The sequence below is a fragment of the Sphaerodactylus townsendi genome, linkage group LG05 (assembly GCF_021028975.2).
Source record: "Sphaerodactylus townsendi isolate TG3544 linkage group LG05, MPM_Stown_v2.3, whole genome shotgun sequence".
NCBI lineage: Eukaryota > Metazoa > Chordata > Lepidosauria > Squamata > Sphaerodactylidae > Sphaerodactylus > Sphaerodactylus townsendi.
In genome coordinates, this window is record NC_059429.1 from 111,084,395 (window position 1) to 111,107,229 (window position 22,835).

Sequence of the window (22,835 nt, forward strand, 5' to 3'; positions counted from 1 at the left end):
GTGAAATACCTGGCTCGCAAAATACCTGCCTCACACCCTTATTAAGGGGATTAAGAGGAAACAATGCCTCTGCCTTGGAAAGAGTTCCCATCTCCAGCCCTGGACTATCCACCCCGCAAAGGCAAAGGACTTGCTAATGTATATGCCCCAAGTGTTCCTGCCATTATTGTACTAATTTAAAGTTCTTCCTCTGATTAAACTCTCTCTAGAGACTGCTTTATTTACATTGTCATTGTTTTACAGCTGTGATTTAATCAGGTGGCTTCCCCCTTTTGGGCATTCCCAGTTTAGCCACATAAGCCAAGTGCTCAACCCATGGGTCTAATGTCCCAATACTTAAGTTTTATCTCTCTCTTTCGCTTGTCTTTCCATGGAAAGGCAAGTATCTTCTTTGTCCAGGGAGATTAAGGCTCTTTTTAACATGGCCAGAGGGCCCAACCTTCCCTATAAAAATAACAGCCCCTTTGCCTCCAATGCCTCCAGTAAGCCCAAATACTTCTGGAGCTCTGCCTTTGGGCCTGTTCACAGTTAAGCTGCTGGCAAGTGCCACCTGCTTTCTACCCTGCTTTCCCAGAGTCCAGTGCAGGTCACTGGACTCTGCTTTACAGACCCAAAACCCTATCAGGATCTGGTACAGTATTACCCCTAAGAATTCCCCCATTTTCAACCTACCTCTGTATAACTGCTTTTACCCTAGGACTGTGTGTGTTTTCTGTTGCTTTGATCATTACATGCTTGTATTTTTATTATTTTTCCTTTAATAAAATGGTTAAACCTCACTCTTCTGCAGATTTCCTGCAAAAACTGACCTTGGTAACAGGCAACAACGATCTCTAGCTTGCCTGACTTTTTGCTAAACTAAGAGTCTGCTCTTGCTAATTCCTCTCTCTAAAAGGGACAGACTCCCACTATTTCTGGTAACTCCATGTAGTTACTCCAATCTAACCTTTTAAAAATCATTTTTTTTTCATAAGACTGCATTTCTTTTCTTTCTAAAATTGTATTTTAAACAAAGCAAATACCTGAACTCTAGACAAGTACCTCTAAACCTTGGCGCTGTGGTCTTCCTTCCAACTGTCTTGCTATGTTTTGTCCTTTTGAAAAACAAATAGATCCAAAGTTCTGTTCTAACAGCCAATGAGGGAGCAGGCTTCATCAGTGAAGCACATGTGTAAGGTGTTCTATGAACTGCAATTGGGAGCTAGCAATAATGTTCTGGTCTAGTTGATATATCTGCTAAGAGCTTGTTTCCAGGGTTGCCAGGTGCCTGGTACCAGTGGGGTACTCAACAGAACAACAGGAGGAAAGGTGGGAGAGGGCAGGGAATGACATGACCCCACTTCTGTTTCAGAACCAATAAGAGACGTTAGCATATGATCTGATGTTCTAGGCATTTCTCTTCTCTCAATGCTTTTTAGCACAGAGTTTTGGGGAAATCCTAGAGCCGTGGTGGCGAACCTTTGGCACTTCAGATGTTAGGGACTACAATTCCCACCAGCCCCTGCCAGCACCATGCTGGCAGGGGCTGATGGGAATTGTAGTCCATAACATCTGGAGTGCCAAAAGTTTGCCACCACGGCACTAGAGTGTCATGCAATGCAGTGACATCTCACTTCTGGTTATGCAGCTGGAGGTGGTGCTGCAGCATTGTGCAATGCCATTTCACCAAGTCCTTTCTCACCAGTGTCTACTTGTTTCCCAGCAGGAATCACTGCCTGACTATGAGCATAAATATCCAGTGGACATCAGAGAAGCTGACCTTTCCTACCATGTGTGTCCACATGGGGAAGAGGGGGCACCTGGCCCCAAATCCAAAATCTACTGATATAAGTACTGTAAGTGGTCAGGTTATCTATAATTACAATTAATAGACAATTAAATTGTGATCTTTTATGTGTTTTTTATAAATGTTGTTTTACTGTCATTATACGCCACCTTGAGTTCTGCAAAGTGGAAAGGCAGCTAATAAATGTTCTAAAATATAAATTACCAGACCCCCGCAATAATTCCTGACTCCCTTGTTTCTTACCTGGAGTCAAACACTGACATTTCTTGAGGCATGCAGGTGGATTGAGCAAATTCTCTTGCTGTCTAATTCCAATGGTCAAATAATTTTTGTAGTGTATATGTTTGTTTGAGATAATAGCTTTAAAAATCCTGCTAGATAAGATGCTGAGGAAAAGGCTGATGTTTTCACCGTTCCTAAAGTATGTTGTAGTAAGAAGTCCCATTCAAATGTTTGGCCAGCAGAGGGAGCCAAATACACTCTGGCAAACTGGAGCTAGCTGTTCTCTAAACCTCCTAACTGGCAGCCTTCTGCATTAGCTGTAACTTCAAAACTGTTAGCAAAGGTAGCTCTGTGAAAATGTGGTGGCTGCTGTGAATGGGAATTCAGATCTCATTAGTGATTGTAAACATAAAGTCACTAATTTTATGTTTATGTCAGAATGACAATTTCTCTCCAGAATCTCTGTAACCAGTTCCCCCCACCCCACCCCAAGGAAATGTGTGGACTCTATAGTATAGGATAGACTCCAAGGGAAACGAAAGATCTAGAGTGACATCGTATCCTGCTGAGTTCCCTTCAAATCTCAAGGAATTTCCCAAGCTGTAGTTTGCAACCTTAGATTTTGGATACAGGAAAACCTCCTCCATCGCTTGGATCTAATTCTAAACCATTCCTTGGATAAACAGAAAGGCATTTCCACAGGGCAGGAGGCAATTTCCACTGATTTCACCCTCTTCCGCCAATTTTCACATCTACATTTCTTTGTGAGAAGGGATTTCAAAAATGTTTTGGAAGATTTCCTGCAACTTCCCACGTAAATAATGGCCTCTTATTAATCATCTATCAACTTGCTAGCCTTCTCAGCCATGATACTGTTGCATTTCATGCAGGATGCAGTGTCCTTATGATCCTGTGATACTGCCCTGGAAACCAGACAGCATTCCAAACTTTTCCAAAACATGACAGTACCATTTTCCAGTTTCAGACTCATTTACTGACCACAAAAAGCAATCAGAAGCACCAGGGTAGAGTCAAGAGCTGACTTTGTCGCAGCCATGCCACCGCCTTTTAAATAAACAGAAGCGAGAGTGGGGTTTGGCTGGGTTATCGTTAACCATCTTCAAACTCAGACATCTTCAGAGGGTGAAAGAAAAATGGCCCATTTTGTAGCCAAGCTCAGCTTTTTATAACTTCCCAAAATACCTTCATAAATACATTCAAACACCCTTTGGCTGTTCATGTAGCAATGGCATCTTCTACCATCAGTAAAGACGTCTTTCAAAAACGTCCATAACATTTTTTAAAGTAATACGAGTAAATTGTATTTTTAGTTTCAGAGGGCAGCCATGTTGATCTGCAGTAGAACAGTAAGGCTGATTATTCACTGGTACTCTGCCCTGCAGTGAGGGTACGTTTTCTCCAGGGCAGAGATTTCAGTTCTTATGTGATCCCACTTATGGCGCTGAAGATCCCAGAAACCCCATGGTTAGTGAAAGTAAGGTAACCGTGATATTTTCCCCTCACTTTGGGGTTTTGCTCCTTCTGGATTGCTCTCCTGTCCAACACAAGATTGAAGATTGCCAGGGTTTTTTTAGCCCTTTACATGTAATATCAATATTCCTTATATTGATATTGTGTGGACTGCTATAATTGTTTTTGTTGTTTCAGGGAAATTCTGGGATCAACAGCCAGCATTTCCCTTAAAAAGAGAGAGAGAGAGAGAGAGAGAGAGAGAGAGAGAGAGAGAGAACGAACAGTCTTCACAATATCGAGATAAGGAACATCAATATTACATTTAAAGAGGTAACACCTCCCCACACCCCCCGGCAATCTTCAGTCTTGTGTTGGACGGGGGAGCAACCCAGAAGTGGGAGCAGGCAAACTGCACAAGCCATGCAGCAGGGAGTGGGGCATCTCCTCGTGTGTAAACAAGAAAATGCAAGGAGACCCCACTGCGAAGGCACTGCGAGGTGAGGAGCATTGCAGGAAGAGCTCCATTCATAATGGGCCTAAGATTTGAGTCCAGTAGAACCTTCAAGTCAAAGCTCACTTCATCAAATATGAGCAGGATTGAAATATCTGAGTCTTTATATCTCAATCAGAAGATGAGTGGGATGTTGCAAAGAATGCACATAGTAATTACCTTTATTAGAACAGAGGGGATATTTATGTTAGCTTCTATAGTGAGATAAGAAACCACAGCAACCAAGGAATATGATGCGTTTCTTGCGAATAAAGAGCAGGATGTTCAAATACACATCAAAATGATCAATCATGTGAGGAAATGATGAAGAGGACACTGGCCTTGGTGCCCTTGGGTTTTTTTTTCAAACTGTATTTTTGAAACTCATTTTCACATTTTTGAAAACAATCCTGTAATGTTTTTGGTCTTTCTCTAGTGAGCGCTTTATGTGTAACTTCCATAAAGGCACGTCTGAGGTGATGTGTGTTATGTTGCTTTCTTGCCTACCTTATTCCTACTGCCATAAAAGGCTTTCCCCTTAAGAATTCTTAATTGGACCCCAAGGATGGGATGGTTTAATCATATATGATAGAATGACAGCATGGTTAGCATGTGGGGGTAGCTCTGAGGCAAAAGGCGATTCTTGCTCATTAAGTTGGGTTTTTCCCCCCTAGATATGAATAGAGTATATTGTCAAAGGCTTTCACAACTGGAATCAGCTGGCTGTTGTGGGTTTTCCAGGCTGTTTGGCTATGTCCTGGTAGTTTTTGCTTCTAACGTTTCACCTGCATCTATGGCTGGCATTTTCAGACGTATGTCATCTTATCATGAAATGCCTCTGAAGATGCCAGCCACAGATGTGGATGAAACGTTAGGAGCAAAACCTACCAGACTATGGCCACACAGCCCGGAAAACCAAATGAATAGGGTTTATTTATAAGTGAAATAAGTGAAATGGTGGCATTAGGTTAAGAGAAGATTAAGAGGTGACATGATAGCCATGTTTAGATATTTGAAGGGACATCATGTTGGTGAGGGAGCAAGCTTGTTTTCTGCAGCTCCAGAGACTAGGAGCAGGAGTCATGGATTCAAGGTGAAGGAAAAGAGATTCCACCTAAACATCAGGAAAAACTTCCTGACAGCAAGGGCTGTTCGACAGTGGAATGCACTATCTCAGAGTGTGGTGGAGTCTCGTTCTTTGGAAGTTTTTTAAAGAGAAGCTGGATGGCCATCTGTCAGATGTGCAGGGGGTTGGACTTGATGGCTCTTGGGATCTCTTCCAACTCTATGATTCTATAATTATACATAAGCATAATGGTTTGTTAAATAGACCTAGCCACACAGGCTTATTTCCTCATTTGCCACTTAGGACAATAACTTCCACACATCTCAACTTCCCAATTTGCCACCCAGTCTAATAATTTCTGCACAGAACACGGATTTCTCTCACAGCACCACACTCAAGCTCCTTTCTCCACACAGACACTCTGCTAATCACTCCGCATTTCACACAAAACCTGTCTCTCGACAGAACAGTCATCTCCACCCTCTGGGGTACAGCTGCCATCCAGCCAGTGGTGGGATCCAAAAATTTTAATAACAGGTTCCGATGGTGGTGGGATTCAAACAGTGGCGCTGCTGCACACACGCACCTCCAGTCCCTATTGGGCAGGGAGGTTGCTTTAGTAACCCCTTCTTGGCACTCAGAAAAAATTAGTAACCACTTCTAGAGAAGTGGTGAGAACTGGTTGGATCCCACCTCTGCATCCAGCCGTAAAACAGTTCACTCATCCACCCACCCAGGCCTCTCTCTTACTCTACAGGCCTACATTTTAGATCACAGATACATCCAATTAAGACTCCACATTACAACACAGAAATAAAACCACACAAAGTATTTAAATGGCAAAACTCCACAAATCCTTTTTAGTTTGAAAACAAGCACTGGAAGGCTTGAAAACTGTTGCACACAGGGCTAGATCTTGCAGGTCTGTTCCATTCATGGCAGTGTTTTCTCCGTGAGCAGGTACCCGCAGTGGAAAAGCCTGTTAGCAAAAGCAGTGGAGAAAGGTACTTCCATTAGTACTTCCATGAATTCAACTAGATTTTCCATTGGTTAAAAAGGGAGGAGAGGTCCCCCTTGACTACCAAAAGGGCTATGCTGGTGACTTGCATGGACAAAAGCCATACGGAATGGAGGCTGTAGTAAGGAATTCAATGAGGCTTATAAAAAAACCCTGACTGGATCCAACCCAATGAATATTGCTGTATTAGGATTCCATCTGTGAGAAGTAAGAGTGTTGTTCTTAGGTGACTAGGATTTTTTTAATACTTTTCAGTTCCATTGGAAAGATTTGTTAGTCCTTCTGAAAGAGGTGCTGAGTTTGATGCATGATTTAAAAATGACGTACTTTGCGAAGATTTATGTGTCCTCAGAAATGTTATTTATTTGACGTTAAATATTTGAGATCAAGTGGTATTTGCCAAAACTTGTTTCTGGAAAATGACATCATGACGCACCCACCCCCACACACATACACATTATTGCTGCCATGGAGTGCCAAAAACACATGCAGTTTCTATGGTTTATTACAGTTTGAAATCCTCTACTCCACAATATGTTACCTACAAAATGTTACAAATTTATAAGCTACCACTCACTATGAATCCCTGCAAAATATCCATTTGTCAGTACTGCTTTATTATGTATTCTGCTAGAAAGAAATCTTCTGTACCGCCTTCCCAATGCTCCTGGTTGACAACATTAAGAAACCATTGTTAAAAATCAATAGTCATCATTTATCATAATTAAATGCCCTCCCTAAATATTTTTTCATAGGTCTGACCCTGGGTTTTGCAAAAAACCCAGAGAAAAAGCTGACCTCTTGGAGAAGGCAAGAAGTAATGCATGTATCTCATTGTAAAAAAAAAAAGATTGGCAGAAAAATGACAAGCATTTCAGATGTTTGTCTTTGCAGCTATTAGAGCTGTGGAGCTGTGATTGTGGATTGTTTACCTAGAAGTTTTTTGCACACTCTGCATTTTGGTCTGTGATACTACAGCAGTGGGCCATACAATATCTGATAAACCAGGCCTTTCTTTCTAAAAGGATTGTGGATGGGGTTTGTTTAAAGTTGCTGGTCAAACAGTCTCCATGGGTGGGGCCACTACTGCCTCTGGGATTCCAGCTCCAGTTCACTTCATACACTCAACTATTGCCTGATCTATATATGCTGCTGAATAAAGTGGTATAATCCTGAGGCAGTGGAATGGACTGTACCACTTCTGGCCAAAGGTGAGGGAGGTAATTTAAACCCTCTTAAAAGTATCTTCAGGGCTTCACAGGGCTTCACAGTGAAAGCTGCCAACTTTGCTAATTTCTGCTTGCAGTTTTTTACTTTGTTTATGAAGATGATCATTTAAACTGCAATCTCGCCCATTTACAGTCTGAAATGGCACAGTCTGACCAAACAATTCAGGACTGTACCAACTCGTTGCCACCTTATTCAGATTCAGGTATAGGCTAGTGACTAGTCCTTGAGCATCTTCAGGTATAGGCCATCCGAGGTGATTGCTAAAGTCAGCTGCTGTTTGAAACAGATTGTTTCAAACTCATTTTTTCAACTGGCCAAAAGTAATTTTTTGGGGTTGAAAGAATTGTTCAAACTCTGCAATAGATCTGACACTGAAGGAGGTAAATTCTAAAGCTTCCCTTCCTGTTTTTCTGTTCAACCACAGTATTTTTTAAAATGCTGGTTTTGGTACTGGCACTTATAACACAAACTTGTAACACAAACTGTGTTAACAATGAAAGGCAGTTGGAACCAGTAAATACTTAATAGCCTCCATTTAATGGTCTTCAGCTTCTTCTGTCACGTTCTCAGCCTGGGAATATGCTTTTTTAAAATTATTATTAAAATCTCTCATTAGCAATAAAACTTTTTTACAGTCCCAGGAGAAGTGTTTGATTTGAACAGTGCAGAAAATGGGGCACAGCTTTACAGTTCAAGGAGTGGCAAAAGCTTGGAGCAGATATTGATCATTATGCTGAACAAACAGAACAGTCAAGCCATAAAGATAATTGCCGTGTATTGTAGTGAGTACCGGGGCCCAGGGAAGATTCAGAGCTAGGGCTGCTTGGTCCCCCTGGCCCCCAGCAGGGGAGGGAAAGAGGGTTGCCAGATCTAAGTACTGGATATTTGGGGGTAGAGCCTGGAGAGAACAGGGATTCAATGCTGTACAATGCCATGGAGAGAGTCCACCCTTCAAAGCATCCATTTTCTCCAGGGGAACTGATATTTATAGGCTGGCGATGAGCTGTCATTCCAGGGATCCCCAGGTCCCACTTGATGACTAGCATTCCTATCTTAGATCCCTCAGTTTGGGCAGAAGGAGGTTTCTTCTTGACCTAGGTCGATTCCCCACTTACCGTTCGCTGCGTGCTACTCTCAGCGCACGTCATTTCTGGCATGGTGGTCATGTTCCCCGGGCTTCCCCACTGCCGTTTTGCGCCGTTTTGAGGAGCGCCAGAAATGACACGTGCTGAGGTGGTGCTAGAGCGGCAGAGTCGGGGCGGCTGCGTTGTCGCCGCCCCTGTAGTGGGGAGTGCCGCTGGACCCTGCGCTACTTTGCAAGAGTAGCGTGCAGCAGATGGTAAGTGGGGAATCGACCCTAGACAGTTTATTTTGTTCTGTATCTATTGCTGTGATTGTGAACAGAGTTTACTTTTCTAAGCCCATTGACTTCAGCAAATTTAGAAGGGTGTAACTCTTGTAAGGATTCCACTGTTAGGCTTGGCATTCCTGTCCAAAAATTAACTCCATTTACAAAATTTACTCCATTTATGATTGTTCAGATGTGAAACCACATGCCAGGATTATTACAGAATTAAGGACTTTTAAAAGGATTATTTAAAAAAACTACCCACAAATATAGGGGAACAAAGCTGTATGGCCACATGGAACTCTACCCAGATACATTTTGACAAAGTTCCTCATAAGAGAGTATTGAGAAAACTCAGCAATGGAATAAGAGGGGAAGTCCTCCTATGGATTAAAAACTGGTTGAGGAACAGGAAGCAAAGGTGGGTGTAAATGGGAAGTTCTCACAATGGAGAGATGTAGGGAGTGGTGTCCCCCAAGGATCCGTTTTGGGACCAGTGCTCTTTAACCTGTTCATAAATGACCTGGAAATAGAGGTGGGCAGTGTGGTGGCCAAATTTGCGGATGATACCAAATTATGTAGGGTGGTGTGAACTGCAAAGGATTGTGAAGAGCTCCAAACGGACCTTTATAAATTAGGTGAGTGGGTTAAGAAATGGCAAATTCAGTTCAATGTAGCAAAATGTAAAGTGATGCACATAGGGGCAAAAAATCCAAACTTCACACACATGTTACAGGGGTCAGTGTTATCAGTCACAGACCAGGAAAAGAATTTGGGTGTCTTAGATGATAGTTCCATAGGAATGTCAACTCAATTTATGGCAGCTGTGAAAAAGGCAAACTCTACAGTGATGCGACCGCACTTGGGAGTACTGTGTTCAGTTCTGGTCGCCACATCTCAAAAAGGATATGGAGGAGAAATGGATCTATGGCTACCAATCTTGATCCTCCTTGATCTGAGATTGCAAATGCCTTAGCAAACCAGGTGCTCAGGAGCGGGAGCAGCAGCAGCAGAAGCAGTGGTGGGATCCAAAAATTTTAATAACAGGTTCCGATGGTGGTGGGATTCAAACAGTGGCGCGGCCGCACACACAAACCTCCAGTCCCTATTGGGCAGGGAGTTTGCTTTAGTAACCCCTTCTTGGCACTCAGGAAAAATTAGTAACCACTTCTAGAGAAATGGTGAGAACTGGTTGGATCCCACCTCTGAGCAGAAGGCCATTGCTTTCACATCCTGCATGTGAGCTCCCAAAGGCACCTGGTGGGCCACTGCAAGTAGCAGGGTGCTGGACTAGATGGACTCTGGTCTGATCCAGCAGGCTCTTTCTTATGTACTTATGCAAATTCACCTTACACCACTCCTATCTGAAACACTGAGAGGTGGACAAAACAGATATCCAGCTATGCAAATCACTCCATACTGTGCCACGGAAACACATCTGTAGATGCCAGCCATAGATGCTGGCAAAATGTTAGGAACTAAAACTACCAAACCATGGCCATGCAGGCTGAAGGAAAGGTACACATCAGTGCATCCAATGAAGTGAGCTCTGACTCACAAAACCTTATGCTGCAGTGCATTATTTTAGTCTGAAAAGTGCCACTGGATTTGTTTTGCTGCAATGGTAATGAGGTAGAAAAACTGTTTAGCCACTATGGGGAGCTGTGCCAAAAGCGGAACAGAGTACCTTTTCAAGGAAACATGGGGTTTGGTTCTTGTAACAGCTTTGGAGGGTAGCTGTGTTCGTCTGCAGAAATGCAGCTCTCAGAGACAAGTCCAGTAGCACCTTTTTCAACAGGGGAAAGAGGTAGGGCCCCCTCCGCCTTCTGAGTTATGGATCCACATTCCTTCCATGGTTGCTTATAGGGGCCAAATTACCTGTCTGCAGTTCCGGTCACCAAAGTCCAGCATTTGGGTATCTGTGTGAGCAACTGGTTGTGCCCTGTAAGCATATCTGCCTGATAAACTGATATATTATTCTACTATAACGTCACGGCATTTAGTGAAATGTCAAACGTTCTCTGTTAGAAAGCCAAGCCATTCGCTACAGTGCCCAGAGCAGCAGTGGTGTAGTGGCTAAGAGCAGGAGCACTCTGATCTGGAGGAACCGGGTTTGATTCCCAGCTCTGCCACTTGAGTTGTGGAGGCTGATCTGGGGAATTCAGATTAGCCTGTACACTCCCACACACGCCAGCTGGGTGACCTTGGGCTAGTCACAGCTTTTCGGAGCTCTCTCAGCCCCACCCACCTCACAGGGTGTTTGTTGTGAGGGGGGAAGGGCAAGGAGATTGTAAGCCCCTTTGAGTCTCCTATAGGAGAGAAAGGGGGGATATAAATCCAAACTCCTCCTCCTCCTCCTCCTCCTCCTCCTCCTCCTCCTCTTCTTCTTCTTCTCCTCTTCTTCTTCTTCTTCTTCTTCTGCTTCTTCTTCTTCTTCTTCTTCTTCTTCTTCTTCTTCTTCTTCTTCTTCTTCTATGAAGAAGGAATGGCAATTAGATCAGATTTAAATCTGATGTGTGGATAGAGGTTTACTTGTGAATTAACCAAACTCAGTGCGAACGTGCCAGGACCATGTACCCATGCCCTCATCCAAACCAGGAATCAGGCTGTGACTTTTTTTGGCCTGAGTTGCCGCTTATATTTCCAGTAGGCATGTTTAATGTTGAAAGCATTGCACTTTTCCATAAAAGAAGGAGGAACTTGAAATGTTACATGCAGTACCTGACTTCTGACCATGGTTGCTTGAGTGGGAAAGGGCCTTCTTTTTCCTTGTCTCCAGGCAAGCTCTCCAAAGAGAATTGCTTTCAACCTTGAAGGAACTGATCGGGCTGGCACGCAGAAACCCCTGTCTCAGCACTGCCACGTCGCCAGCCGGTCTCCACAGCCTCTCTTTTATGGCTATCAGGCCTTGGAGTAGGTGTGTGTTTTTACAGCAGTAATAGCTTCTTTTGTCAAGCATAATATACAGGGCTATAAAACTCACTCAATGGTACTGTTTTCCACAGAGATATCAACACTCTTTGAAAAAAGGTGGGGAAAGTTCTGAGGCCTTTTTGGCTAGCTTGTGAAAGTTTACATAAGAAAAAAAAACCCGCAAGGCTGTGTGTGTGTGACAGTAGGGTGTGCTCCTAAAACACTACAGGCACAAATCAGTGAAAATGAAGCATTTTTAAGACTGTGTGATTTCAATCTCCCACTGAAATTGATAATATTTTGAAATGCTTAATATTGACTAGGTTGTGCTTCTGTTCACATGTCCTTTCACTGGGGATTAACATATTACTTAATTCTTGACCTCCTGCTGGGGATAAAAGAGTCTTTATTGAGTTTTCAAAGGAAGGAATGACAATTTAAACCCAGGAGATGACACGGGTCCAAAACTCTCACTCTTACACTGTCTCTTACAAGCATCCTTAGGGAAACAGCATTTAATTATATTCAATGTGATGTGAAAGTTAGAATAGTAAAGTAGGATTGGGAGACCTGGGTTCGAATCCCTATCAGGGCCAACCACTCTTTTTCCAGGCTGGCCTACTTCACAGGGTTGTTGTGAGGATAAAATATTGGAGGAAAGAACCTTGTACACTGTCTTGAGGAGAGCCAGCGTGGTGTAGTTGTTCACTGGTGAACCAGTTCCCCCCCCCCACTCCTCCACATGAAGCCTGCTTGGTGTCCTTGAGCCAGTCACAGTTGTCTCAGAACTCTGTGAGACCCCACCTGCCTCACAAGGTGTCTGTTGTGGGGAGGGGAAAGTAAGGTGAGCGAAAGCCATTTTGAGGCGCCTTAAAGGTAAAGAACAGTGGAGCATAAAAACCAGCTCTTCTTGAGAGGAAGGGTGAGATATAAATATATTTTAAAAAATAACAGCAGCAATGCAGAATGAAATTATTGCTAGTCACCCATGTACTATGGCAGTAGGTTCACGACTAGCAGAGGCAGTGAGAATGAGGGGCAGCAGATGCATCCCCAATCCTACCCTTTGTCTGCATTCTTACGATTCAGTGCTGCGCATGTTTAGACATGCCTGGCTGCCACAGGGTCTTGTGATCGGGGTCCATGTGCGCAGAACAGTTTACAGACTTTTCCTAATCTCCGATTTTTTTTCACTGTTACAACCAGTAACAAATTAACTTTCACTTTATCTTTCTTTTGTGCATCAGTAGCTCTGTCCTGCCTTTGGTTTCGCTTCCCTTGCTGATGAGATTACAACAGCAGGAAAGTGCCTTCAGTTTGAAAGTCTGGAGCCAGCCTTCCTCAGTAGGAGGAACTGCTGCATTTTCAGGATGGGCAAACTGGTGCTCTGGGTGGGGCACGCACTGACCCAACTCTGGTGACCGCCTTGTTGACTTGGGCCAGCATTACCAAGGACTGGTTTCTAGCTGATGATATTTGAAGCCCACCCATCTTCCAGAACGTTCAGTGAAAGACATATGATGTTTCTAGGTCAAGTTCATCCATGCATTAGTCACACCCAAATTTACTTAGCCTCACAAGAACCACACACGTTCTGATTATGTGCTGGGATTTAGCAAGGTAGGGCATGGGGAGAATACTTCAATACTTTTCAGGATATCAACTTTCATGTAAGAAAAAATATTTTGTGGAAACATCAGTATGCAGTTTACAATTGTAACATACCAGGCCTGTTATAGAGCTATGAACCAGAAGGCCTGTTTGCTTGTTCCAGTGAACTCTATTATAGAGTTCGATCCAAGAGTGTCACCCTGACATGGTGACATCACTACCGACTTTATTCTGGAAGTGAGGTTGCAAGTCTCCCCTCTTCCCCCCTCTATTTGTGGTGACATATTCCTCTAGTTTACTGTGGGACTGTCCACTGGCGTAATGCCCATTGGGCAAGGTGGGCAGCTGCCCAGGGCATCACCTTGTGGGGGGGCATCAAAATGCTGGGTTCGTTTTTGGGTATTTTAGTGGTTTTCCATTTTTGGCCTGCAGGGGACGCAGTTTTTAGGCTAGCGGCACCAAAATTTCAGCGTATCATCAGGAGACTGTCCTTATACTACCCCCCAAGTTTGGTGAGGTTTCGTTCAGGGAGTCCAAAGTTATGGACTCCCAAAGGGGGTGCCCCTATCCCCCATTGTTTCCAATGGGATCTAATAGGAGATAGGAGCTACAGTTTTGAGGGTCCATAACTTTGGGCCCCCTGAACCAAACTGCACCAAACCTGGGGGGTATCATTAGGGCAGTCTCCTGATGAGACCCTGAACGTTTTGAGACTGTGACTTCAGAAATGTGCCCCCCACAGCCTGCAACCCCCATTGAGAGCAATGCAGAAAACTCAATGCAGAACAAAGATTCTTGGGCAAATTTCTAGGATGTTCCTGCAGGGGGTGCATTTTTGGATGTATTGGCACCAAAGTTTCAGGGTATCATCTGGAGATGATGGCACCCCCAGAGTTTGGTGCAGTTTGGTTCAGGGGGGCCAAAGTTATGGACCCTCAAAACTGTAGCCCCCATCTCCTATTGGAAACAGAAATTTTGGTGCTGATATGTCTAAAAATGCACCCCCTGCAGGCACCAATGTCCTGGTGCAAAATTTTTTTGTCGTGGTGGAGTAGTCGCCCATGGGGTGGGGGCATCCAACTCAGGTTTTGCCCAGGGCTACAGTTTGCCCAGGGCTGCCTCGTTACGCCCCTGGGACTGTCAGACTAGACCATTCTCACAATAGAATATCAGGGAGTGAGGGCCAATCTAGGAATGGGTTAAATTATCGATATTTTAAAGTTAAATTGTGGTTTTAAATTTAATTGTTATGTTACGTATATACTGTCATGTTGTAAGCCCAGCTTGGCCAGGACAGGGCGGGATATACATTTTTAAAATTATTATTATTATTATTATTATTATTATTATTATTATTATTATTATTATTATTACTACTACTACTACTACTACTATCATCATCATCATCATCATTATCATTATTGCTGAAGAGCCCCCTTCATTTCCACCCTGTCAGCCTGTTGAGCAGCCGCAGCAGGGAACAGGGGGCCCAGATCAGTAGGCCCCTTAGGCCCTTTACGCACACACAAGGCGACTCAGGTTTGACTTGTGTCCGCGGAAATCGTTACCTGAGCTCGACTCCTCTGTTACTCCGCACAGCAGCTGAGCTCGTGTCTCCGGAGCCGAGTTCAGAGGGTGGGACCACCTCCCTGCACTGCATCCCGATTGGTTGCTGAGTTACCTGAGCTCGACTCTGCTGTTACTGGTTTTTTTTAAGGCGCGCTTCTCGCCGCCGCAGTCTCCTGTTCTGCGCATAGCCGAAATACTGCACTGTGATTGGCTGGCTGGCAGAGTCGAGCCGAGGGAGATTCCGCACTCCACCGGCTTCGGCTTGAGTGCAACCTGAGTTCACCAGGAAGTTGCACCTCCCAGTCAAGAGGGGGGGAGCAGAGTCAGACATGAGTCGAACGCTACGGCTGTGCGAAGTACCCGGGTCGGACCTACGTCGAACTAAGGTTGAATTCTACAGTGCGGAGGGGCCCTTAGTTTGACTTGGGCCAATCATTGCCTCTTAGTCTAACCAACTTCACAGAGCTTTTGTGAAATTTTGAGAGTGGAGAAGAGAACCATGAATACCATCTTGAAATTCTCTGCTAAAGGATGAGATGTCAATGTAAAAGATACCTGTGAATTTCTGCTGCCTGGAGATGCTCCATTACTTTACAGTTGGGTTGATTGTCCAGGAACAGACCAGAGCCTGCTCCAGATGTTCAGGATTGCCAAATCCCATCAGCCCCTACCAGCATGGCCAATTGGCCATACTGGCAGGGGTTGATGGGATTTTTAGTCCATGAACATCTGGAGAGCCACAGGTTGCAGACCCCTGGTCTATAACAAAGGTCCCCAAGGCCCACTGACACCTTTGCTCATATGCCCCAGGTGGTTATTAGGAAGTAGGCAAGGCCAGGTAGGACTTTTGCTCATACCGTTGCTTATTGGTCACTGATAGGGGTAACTCCAGGCTGTGAAACTCCTGGAGATTTGGGGGTGGAGTCTGGGGAGGAAAGGGACCTCAGGGAGTTACAATGCCATGGAGTCTACCTTTCACAGCATCCATTTTCTCCAGTGGATCTGATGTCTGTAGTCTGGAGATGAGCTGTAAGTCCAGGGGATCCCCAGGCCCCATGTGGAGGCTGGCATCCCCATTTGCCCAGCAAGGCTTCTGACTGGCTTTTGGAGATTTGATTGGCTCTGCAGATTTTTTCCAAACGTTGCTTTGGCAACAGCTGCTGCCACAAGGAACTTCACTCTGTGACTGAAGTTAAGCTGCGGCAATCGTTTTACGGCTGATTCCGCCTCCTGTGACAGCCATTTTGGGGCTGCATTCACCACACTGCTTCAGAGTGCCAAAGGTGCCCATAAGCTAAAAAAAAAGGTTGAGGACCTCTGGTCTACAAAAGTGCATTAATTTTGGTTTATCTGATTCCCACTCATAATGATTATGAATGTAAAGTAGATTCAACCCTATTGATGTTTTAGGTCTGAAAATGATTGAAAGCTCTTGTTTAGGAAGACAACTAGCTGGATCTTATGATTTCATTCTAGTTAAGGTGGAGCCTTCTCTGGTACATGGAAACTTCTACTGCTGTTCCGCTGGCAGAAGGCTCCCTGAAGTGGCAGAAAACTACTGTTGGTGGAAGGTGTCCACAGATCGACATAAATACGCAAATTCTGGTCTTAATATGGCCTGGACAGCTTCACTGCTTTTACTTTAGCGCAGAAAAGAAAACACTCGTCTGAAAAAGATTATAAAACATTTTTTGTATTTTCAAAAACACTAAATAAAGAAATACAGCTCTGTTTCCATGGGAAGGCAGTAGTCGGCAGAGATTAGTGTACCATACTATACTTTTTGGTATGAGGGAACTCTGTGGCCCAAACACCGCCCTCAAGCTATCGCTACATACAGAAAAGGAGGGCGCGGTTGAGGCAGCAGTTTTTCAGAATTTCTGTTATTCACATTCAGTTTTGCAATTATAATCAATGTGATTTACAAGATAATTTGCAGGAAAAGCGATTAGATCCATCATGGAAATAAATTACACAGCATAACATAGTCCTGTTTGGCAAATGTTACAATACTTTGACACCCTCTGTCTGGGGGCAAAATATGTATATTTCTGCATCTGAAGTAAAGAACAAAGACCCCCCCCCCCCCCCACGTAAGTGTAAATAATGTGAGGTCTGATAATCTCAACAGTCTGGTCACTCTCCAGTAAAGAATCCGACTGGAATTCTTTTGGCAGTTATAACTTCAGCTGGCCCTCACAGTCCAGAAATGATGCTCCAGTGTTTGTGGTCATCGTGGGCTAGTAGTTCCCCAATGTATAATTCCACTTCTTAAATGCAAGGAGATGGCAGGAGCTGAGTCTCATATCCTCTAAAGTTTCTTTACTTTTGGGGGTTTCTGAATGGAAAGGTCAGAAACAGCAAAAGAGGGCAATATTCAGTAGCAGAGCATTGTACCTTGAGTGAATAAAATTCCCAGGTTTGGTTCCTGGCTAGACCCAGGTCTTTCCTACCAGCAGCACTATACATTCCCTGAAAGACACTTGTCTGTCAGTGTTAAACTTCCATTGCAGGGTGGAGGAAGGTGTGTATTTTTTATGGTCCATCCCATGTGGGGTATTGGTGAGGCACAAGATGGTCTGGTCACTATACCATGTGAGTTGTAAGCAGTGTACAGCTCTTCTCCATTCCCAGAATCCTCTGCAATACATAGGTGCTGTGTGGCCAATGTGCAACTTTTTGACAGATGTTGACGTGGGAAGAAGTTTTGAAGCTGGGACTTATCCAGATCACAGGTACAATGTATATGACAGATGTTCCCATTTCTCTTTCCTGCTCAGAGTACTTTCAGCAAAGGCTGCCTTTTCATCACTTACAGGCATGGTGTAGTAGTCCGATCTTGCCAAATCTCAGAAGATAAACAGCATTGGCACTTGGAGGGGAGGCTGCCAAGGAAGACTTAGCAGAGAAAGGCAATGACAAACCACATCTGTTTCTCTCTTGCCTTGAAATCCCCATGTGGAGAAGAGCTTCAGCAGAGGGGACTGTGGTCCTTAAAGATCCTCCTAAATACTTTTATTAATGGGGTCCTCATAAGTCTTTCCTTTGATATAGACAGCAAATCAAATTGTTATTTCTCTTGCAAAATTAGGGTTTATTCTGGCTGTTGTGGGGTTTTTTTTGGTTCTGTGCCCATGGTCTGGTAGTTTTTGCTCCTTACATTTCACCTGTAACTATGGCTGGCATCTTCTAAGGCATGTCATGGTAAGACATGTTTGATCTTGTTAAGAAAGACAACCAAGACCACTGAGAAAGTTGCCATGTAATGGCAAACCACTGATTGTCTCTTGCCTTCAAAACCCTACCAGGGTTGCCAAAAGTTGACTGTGACTTGACAGCCATAAAAAAAAAAGAAAAGGCCCAGGCAGTCAGATCACCCTTGTGTCTGCATCTTCCCCACTAGTATGCACTCATTTATCCTTCACAATCTTCAAAAAAGTAGCACCTGGAAAATATATAACATTTTTATTTTGTCTCTTATTCAAGTCTAGAAGTGGATGGAAAGTGGATGGGCTATGGCTCAGCGATAATCTCCTCGTCAAGTTCAACTCCTGCCATTGCCAATTAAAAGCATCATGTAATAGGTGAGGTTAAAGACCTCTTCCTGAGATCCTGGAGAGCTACTGACAGTTAAGGTAGACAACCAATGGTCTGAGTCAGTAAACTGAAGTTACGTGGAGCTTGACTTGTTTAACTTGATTAGGATATTCACTGAAACACAGTTGCCATCATATTTCCATTCTATTCCGCAAAACAGTTCTATTTTGGATGCAGAAAGGGAACAAGGGCACTTAAGCCACTGAACGTCAACATAGATGAATCCCCCCTCCACCCCAAAATAAACTGACCTGCTCCAGCAAACCAAGTTAGGATTCACTAAGGGGAGAGCTGTATCAAAGGGCATGAATTATCTTAGCTACATGGAACCTTCATGGTCACAAGTAGTACACTTAAGAGAAAAATTTCAGGATTGAACCAAGTGAAGGAGGACATTTTATTCCCATGACGTTCCACAGTAGAAGGATAGATGACCCTTGGTCTGAAACAGCAAGGTAGTAATTTGTTCAAATAACTCCCCGGGTTCCTCATTTCAGTCAAGAACTATCAGCTGTGTGATCCATTCTTCAGGAGAACGTGGTCATGTCTCTGAATTTTGTTTTTTGTTGAAGGTCACAGGAAGCATTACAGTCAGGCACTCAGTTCATTTTGTCCTGAGGCTTGCAGCGAAACTGGAAAAAGCATTATGTAGGCTTCTGGGTCAATGGCAGCCAGTTCAAATTCAGCATTTTCCTCCCTGGGGAACATGCTCATCAGGGAATGTATAATTCCTTGATGTCTAGGAAGAGCGTGGAGCTATTTACAGATGCCCCAATGTAGGTATGCCCCCCTCCCCCCGGTCTGATGCCATTTTCTCCCAAATAGTCAGATTGGCAGAGAAATTGAAAAAAAAAATGAAAACTCAGTGGCAGTGAAGAAATAGGCAGATCAGTGCAATTTTTGAAACAGTCCACCATGCAGCATGGGATCCTGCTCTGCAAACAAGGTGTCCATCAAGACCAACGCACCAGTTCTGCAGGCACAGATGTTCTATGGCTGCATCAGAGACATCGTTTGCATGCAGTGGCCACCTGAAGAGTCCGTGTCTCTGTGCCTTCGGATTTCTCAGTGGATATCCCATGTCCAGAGTGATGAAGATGTGAACAAGTGGGGTCCTTCCCCCAGTCCCCTTGCAGGGTCTTTGTGACAACGAGTGGATTCATTCAGTTGGATGCTAGATAACCTCTTGCTTTGTGATGGTGGGTTGAGGGATTGAGCTGGGCTGTTTGGCTACAGCTGCAATGGCTCCAGGAAGCAGTTTGTATTGTTCGACTCCTGACCCAGATGGTGGGGAAGGTTGGGGAGTTTCAGGAGTGGCTGTCAGGAGAAAAAACTATGTTAAATAAGCAGCTGTGTAGTCAGTGCATACAAGTGAAACATAGGCATTTTAATGGACAAGGCTTACGCCATGGACAAAGCAGATATGTTGGAAGACAGACCTCTAGCAGTTTCTAGAGCCCTTTAGGGGTGGGCGGTCTAGCAAATTGAATAAACAAACCAACAAATAAATAAAGTTATCCCTATTCAGTCATTGTATTTTCCCTGCTCCTATATGTTTACTGGGAGAAATCCAGCCAATATGTGTGGTTGCCATTTTGTTACGAACAGAGTGGCGTGGGTATTTGCAAGCTTCAGCCCACAACAAATATGAGTTTCTAACTGCAAACCAAAGTTTGAAAATGTTGCGCACTTTATTCGCTGGCAATATTTTGGGTAGCTGGAATCGCGTCTAGAGCAGGGCGGGCAATTTTTTTTTTCATGGGCCGCATGTTAAGAAACAGAAATTGTCGGCCAGAGGGTCAAGCCAGCAGGGCGAGGGTACTCTTGTGAGTTTGCAGTCGCAGCCGGGCAACCGCTTCTGTGGACTCTTCAAAGGCTACCGCCCCCCGTGGTAGCATAACGGCAGGGGGGAGGGGGGCCAGTCAGGGTCATCTGGCGGGCTGGATGTGGCCCCCGGGCCGTATAATGCCCAGGTCTGGTCTAGAGGATCACACAATTGTGCTTGGTAAATTTTGGTTTTTTGGCAATGCTGGATGAAGCCAATACCCACCGCTTTAACTTTTTAACAATTCTTTTTGGGTTTAAAAAACTTGAACTGGAAAAAATTCAGTTCTCCCCACTGCAGCTTCTCAAGTCCACATGGCCGGAGGGAGAACTTCTCCCCCTTGCTGTTTCCCAAGTCCATGTATCATCATCAAAAGAAATCCATTTCTTACTAAAATTCACCTGATTTTCAGGAGCTAATGAAGCCGTCTGGCGTGGAAGTTGAATCGGTTTCATTGGCTCCTGAACTATTCAGATTTGATTTTTTTCAGTAAAAATTGGTTTTTGGGTTTTTCGGTGATTCAGTTTTTACTGAAACACTACTCTTAGTTCCAGTAGGCCAGTGATGGCAAACCTTTTTGAGGCCGAGTGCCCAAATTACAGCCCAGAACCCACTTATTTATCGCAATGCCACACGGGCAAATTTAACCCTGAATACTGAGGTTTTAGCTTAGAAAAATGGTTGCTCTGAGGCATGCTGCTATCGAGTAAGTTGTTGTAGTCAGTGGCTTTGCTTTGAAGCAATTGTGCAACGCTTCTAACAGGTGAATCACAACCCCAGCAGGGTTTACTCAGAAGCATGCCCCATTGCCAGCAACCGAGCTTACTCCCAGGTAAAGGATCGTGCTTTAGTTCTTCACATGAAAATCAGTGGGATTTAACAGCGCTTAACAGGGCTACCTACACTGCTTCCCCAAAACTAGGTCTTAGATTTAATGAAGCCCAGCGGCCCGGGCCAGCCTAGATGGGGGGGAGCCATTTCCACATGACCAACTATGCCCATAGACAGGGCTCTGAGGCGCTGTTCTCTGGCACTGCGCCATAGGTTCGCCACCACTGCAGTAGGCAAACTAGGAGTGCCAAAGACCTAACTATTGAAAAGAGCCCTTGTTAAATAGCAATAGATTCATATTGCAGCTATGACATTCTCAGTGGGCAAACACATGCATTACTCTTTCCCCTTAGGCCTGACTTTAATTGGTCTCCCCAGAGCTCCTATTTACTTATCTGGTACAAACAAACAAATTCCCTGAATATTATTATATAATTCCTCAAATACAGCAAATAGCAGCTTGGTCATATAAATAACATGCAGGAAAAAAGTTCTAGCTATCCATGCATTGCACCCTCCGGTGCAGAACCCATGTCCTCTGTATCCTTTGCACAAGAATATTATCTGTACATAGCGTAACTCATTCTAGGTATCATGATTTATTGCAAAGACAAGCGTTCCTGGAAAGACAAATCTGTTGTGCAGAGATACTCACACAGCTGCCCATTGTGGATCTGAGCCGGCATTGTGTTGGCCACAATGACGTTTGTACCTAGATTCTCCTGGATAAGGTGTGGGTGCAGAGCATGATGGTGAGCATGAGGCGTATCACTCGACGACCCTGCAATTATTTACATGATTAAAAATAATTGGTGAAGTGTTCTTTGGCAATTTGAGATTCTTTTCTCACTTGCAATGGACTTCAGTTTCAGTAACCACAGAACACACACATACTGTAGAGCCTCCATTTGCCTCAGGGCCATGATGGAAACAGGGAGGGGTTTTAACCCTTTGACTTCCACTTCATTTTGATATTGGGAACTGGCTCCCTCAATCTACTAATAGCGTTTTAAAAGAGAAAGACATATCTCAGGATATTTCCTCCTTCCATCAGCTGGTGGTAAAAGAATGTAAATAGAATGATTTCAATGAGCAACATCTCTATTATATGCCAACCACACTGAGAGGACTAACTAAAGTGTTTCTTTAGCAGGGAGTTCTGAGTTCAGAGATGAAGGCCAAGGGCTCCTTCCAGCTGTTTCCTCCTCCCATTTAAAGTGGGACTGATGCTTTCGCCAGCACCTTCTTTGCAGCTTAACACCTAAAGTCTTGAAGGCCAACAGCAGCAAAGTTCTCAGTGCCAGTACTCACCGCCCAGCAGCATCTCCTGCAACAGGTTGTCGATCTTAGCCATGCCAAAGAGTTTGACGAACTGAATCTGCTCTATCATCTGCCAGGTGATGCTCTGGAGGGTCGGCAGCAGGAGAAGCAGCTCTCCAAAGCGTCCCCGGGAGTCATACTGCCGGTCATTGATGTAGTCCTCCAGGCTGACTTGGACTTGGTACCGCATCCTTTTGATCTTGGTGGGGTCGCTGAGGCCTTTAGCATCTGGAGATAACCAAAGACGTTAGAAACTGTACCGTTTCTAAAGGGTGGGCAGAGCCATTGAATGTGACTTCTGGATTCAGTCTGATGCCTTTGTGCTGCCTTAGTCAACTGACTCCACAATCAGGATTAGATGTCTTCTAAAGACTACCCAGCTCTTTTGCTTTTGCCTATAAATTCTTTCTCTTATCTGTAATATCTTGTTGCTACAAATCTTTGAACATTCAACTCATGCCCCTCAAACTGTACAAAATGATTCATTTGAACAAATGATTGAGGACTATGGTCTACACTACTATGTATAGATAACT

At 44.2% G+C, this 22,835-nt stretch overlaps 1 protein-coding gene across 1 annotated transcript in view; it reads right to left on the reverse strand.

The window, feature by feature from the left end:
• Window positions 1-16,403: 16,403 nt before the first annotated feature.
• Window positions 16,404-22,835, reverse strand: part of HNF4A (hepatocyte nuclear factor 4 alpha) — a 41,133-nt gene continuing 34,701 nt past the window's right edge. Inside the window, 3 exon segments of the mRNA XM_048497313.1 lie at window positions 16,404-19,640; window positions 21,635-21,760; window positions 22,291-22,527. Of these exon segments, the coding sequence (XP_048353270.1) occupies window positions 19,498-19,640; window positions 21,635-21,760; window positions 22,291-22,527 (506 nt within the window). The 3' untranslated portion in view covers window positions 16,404-19,497.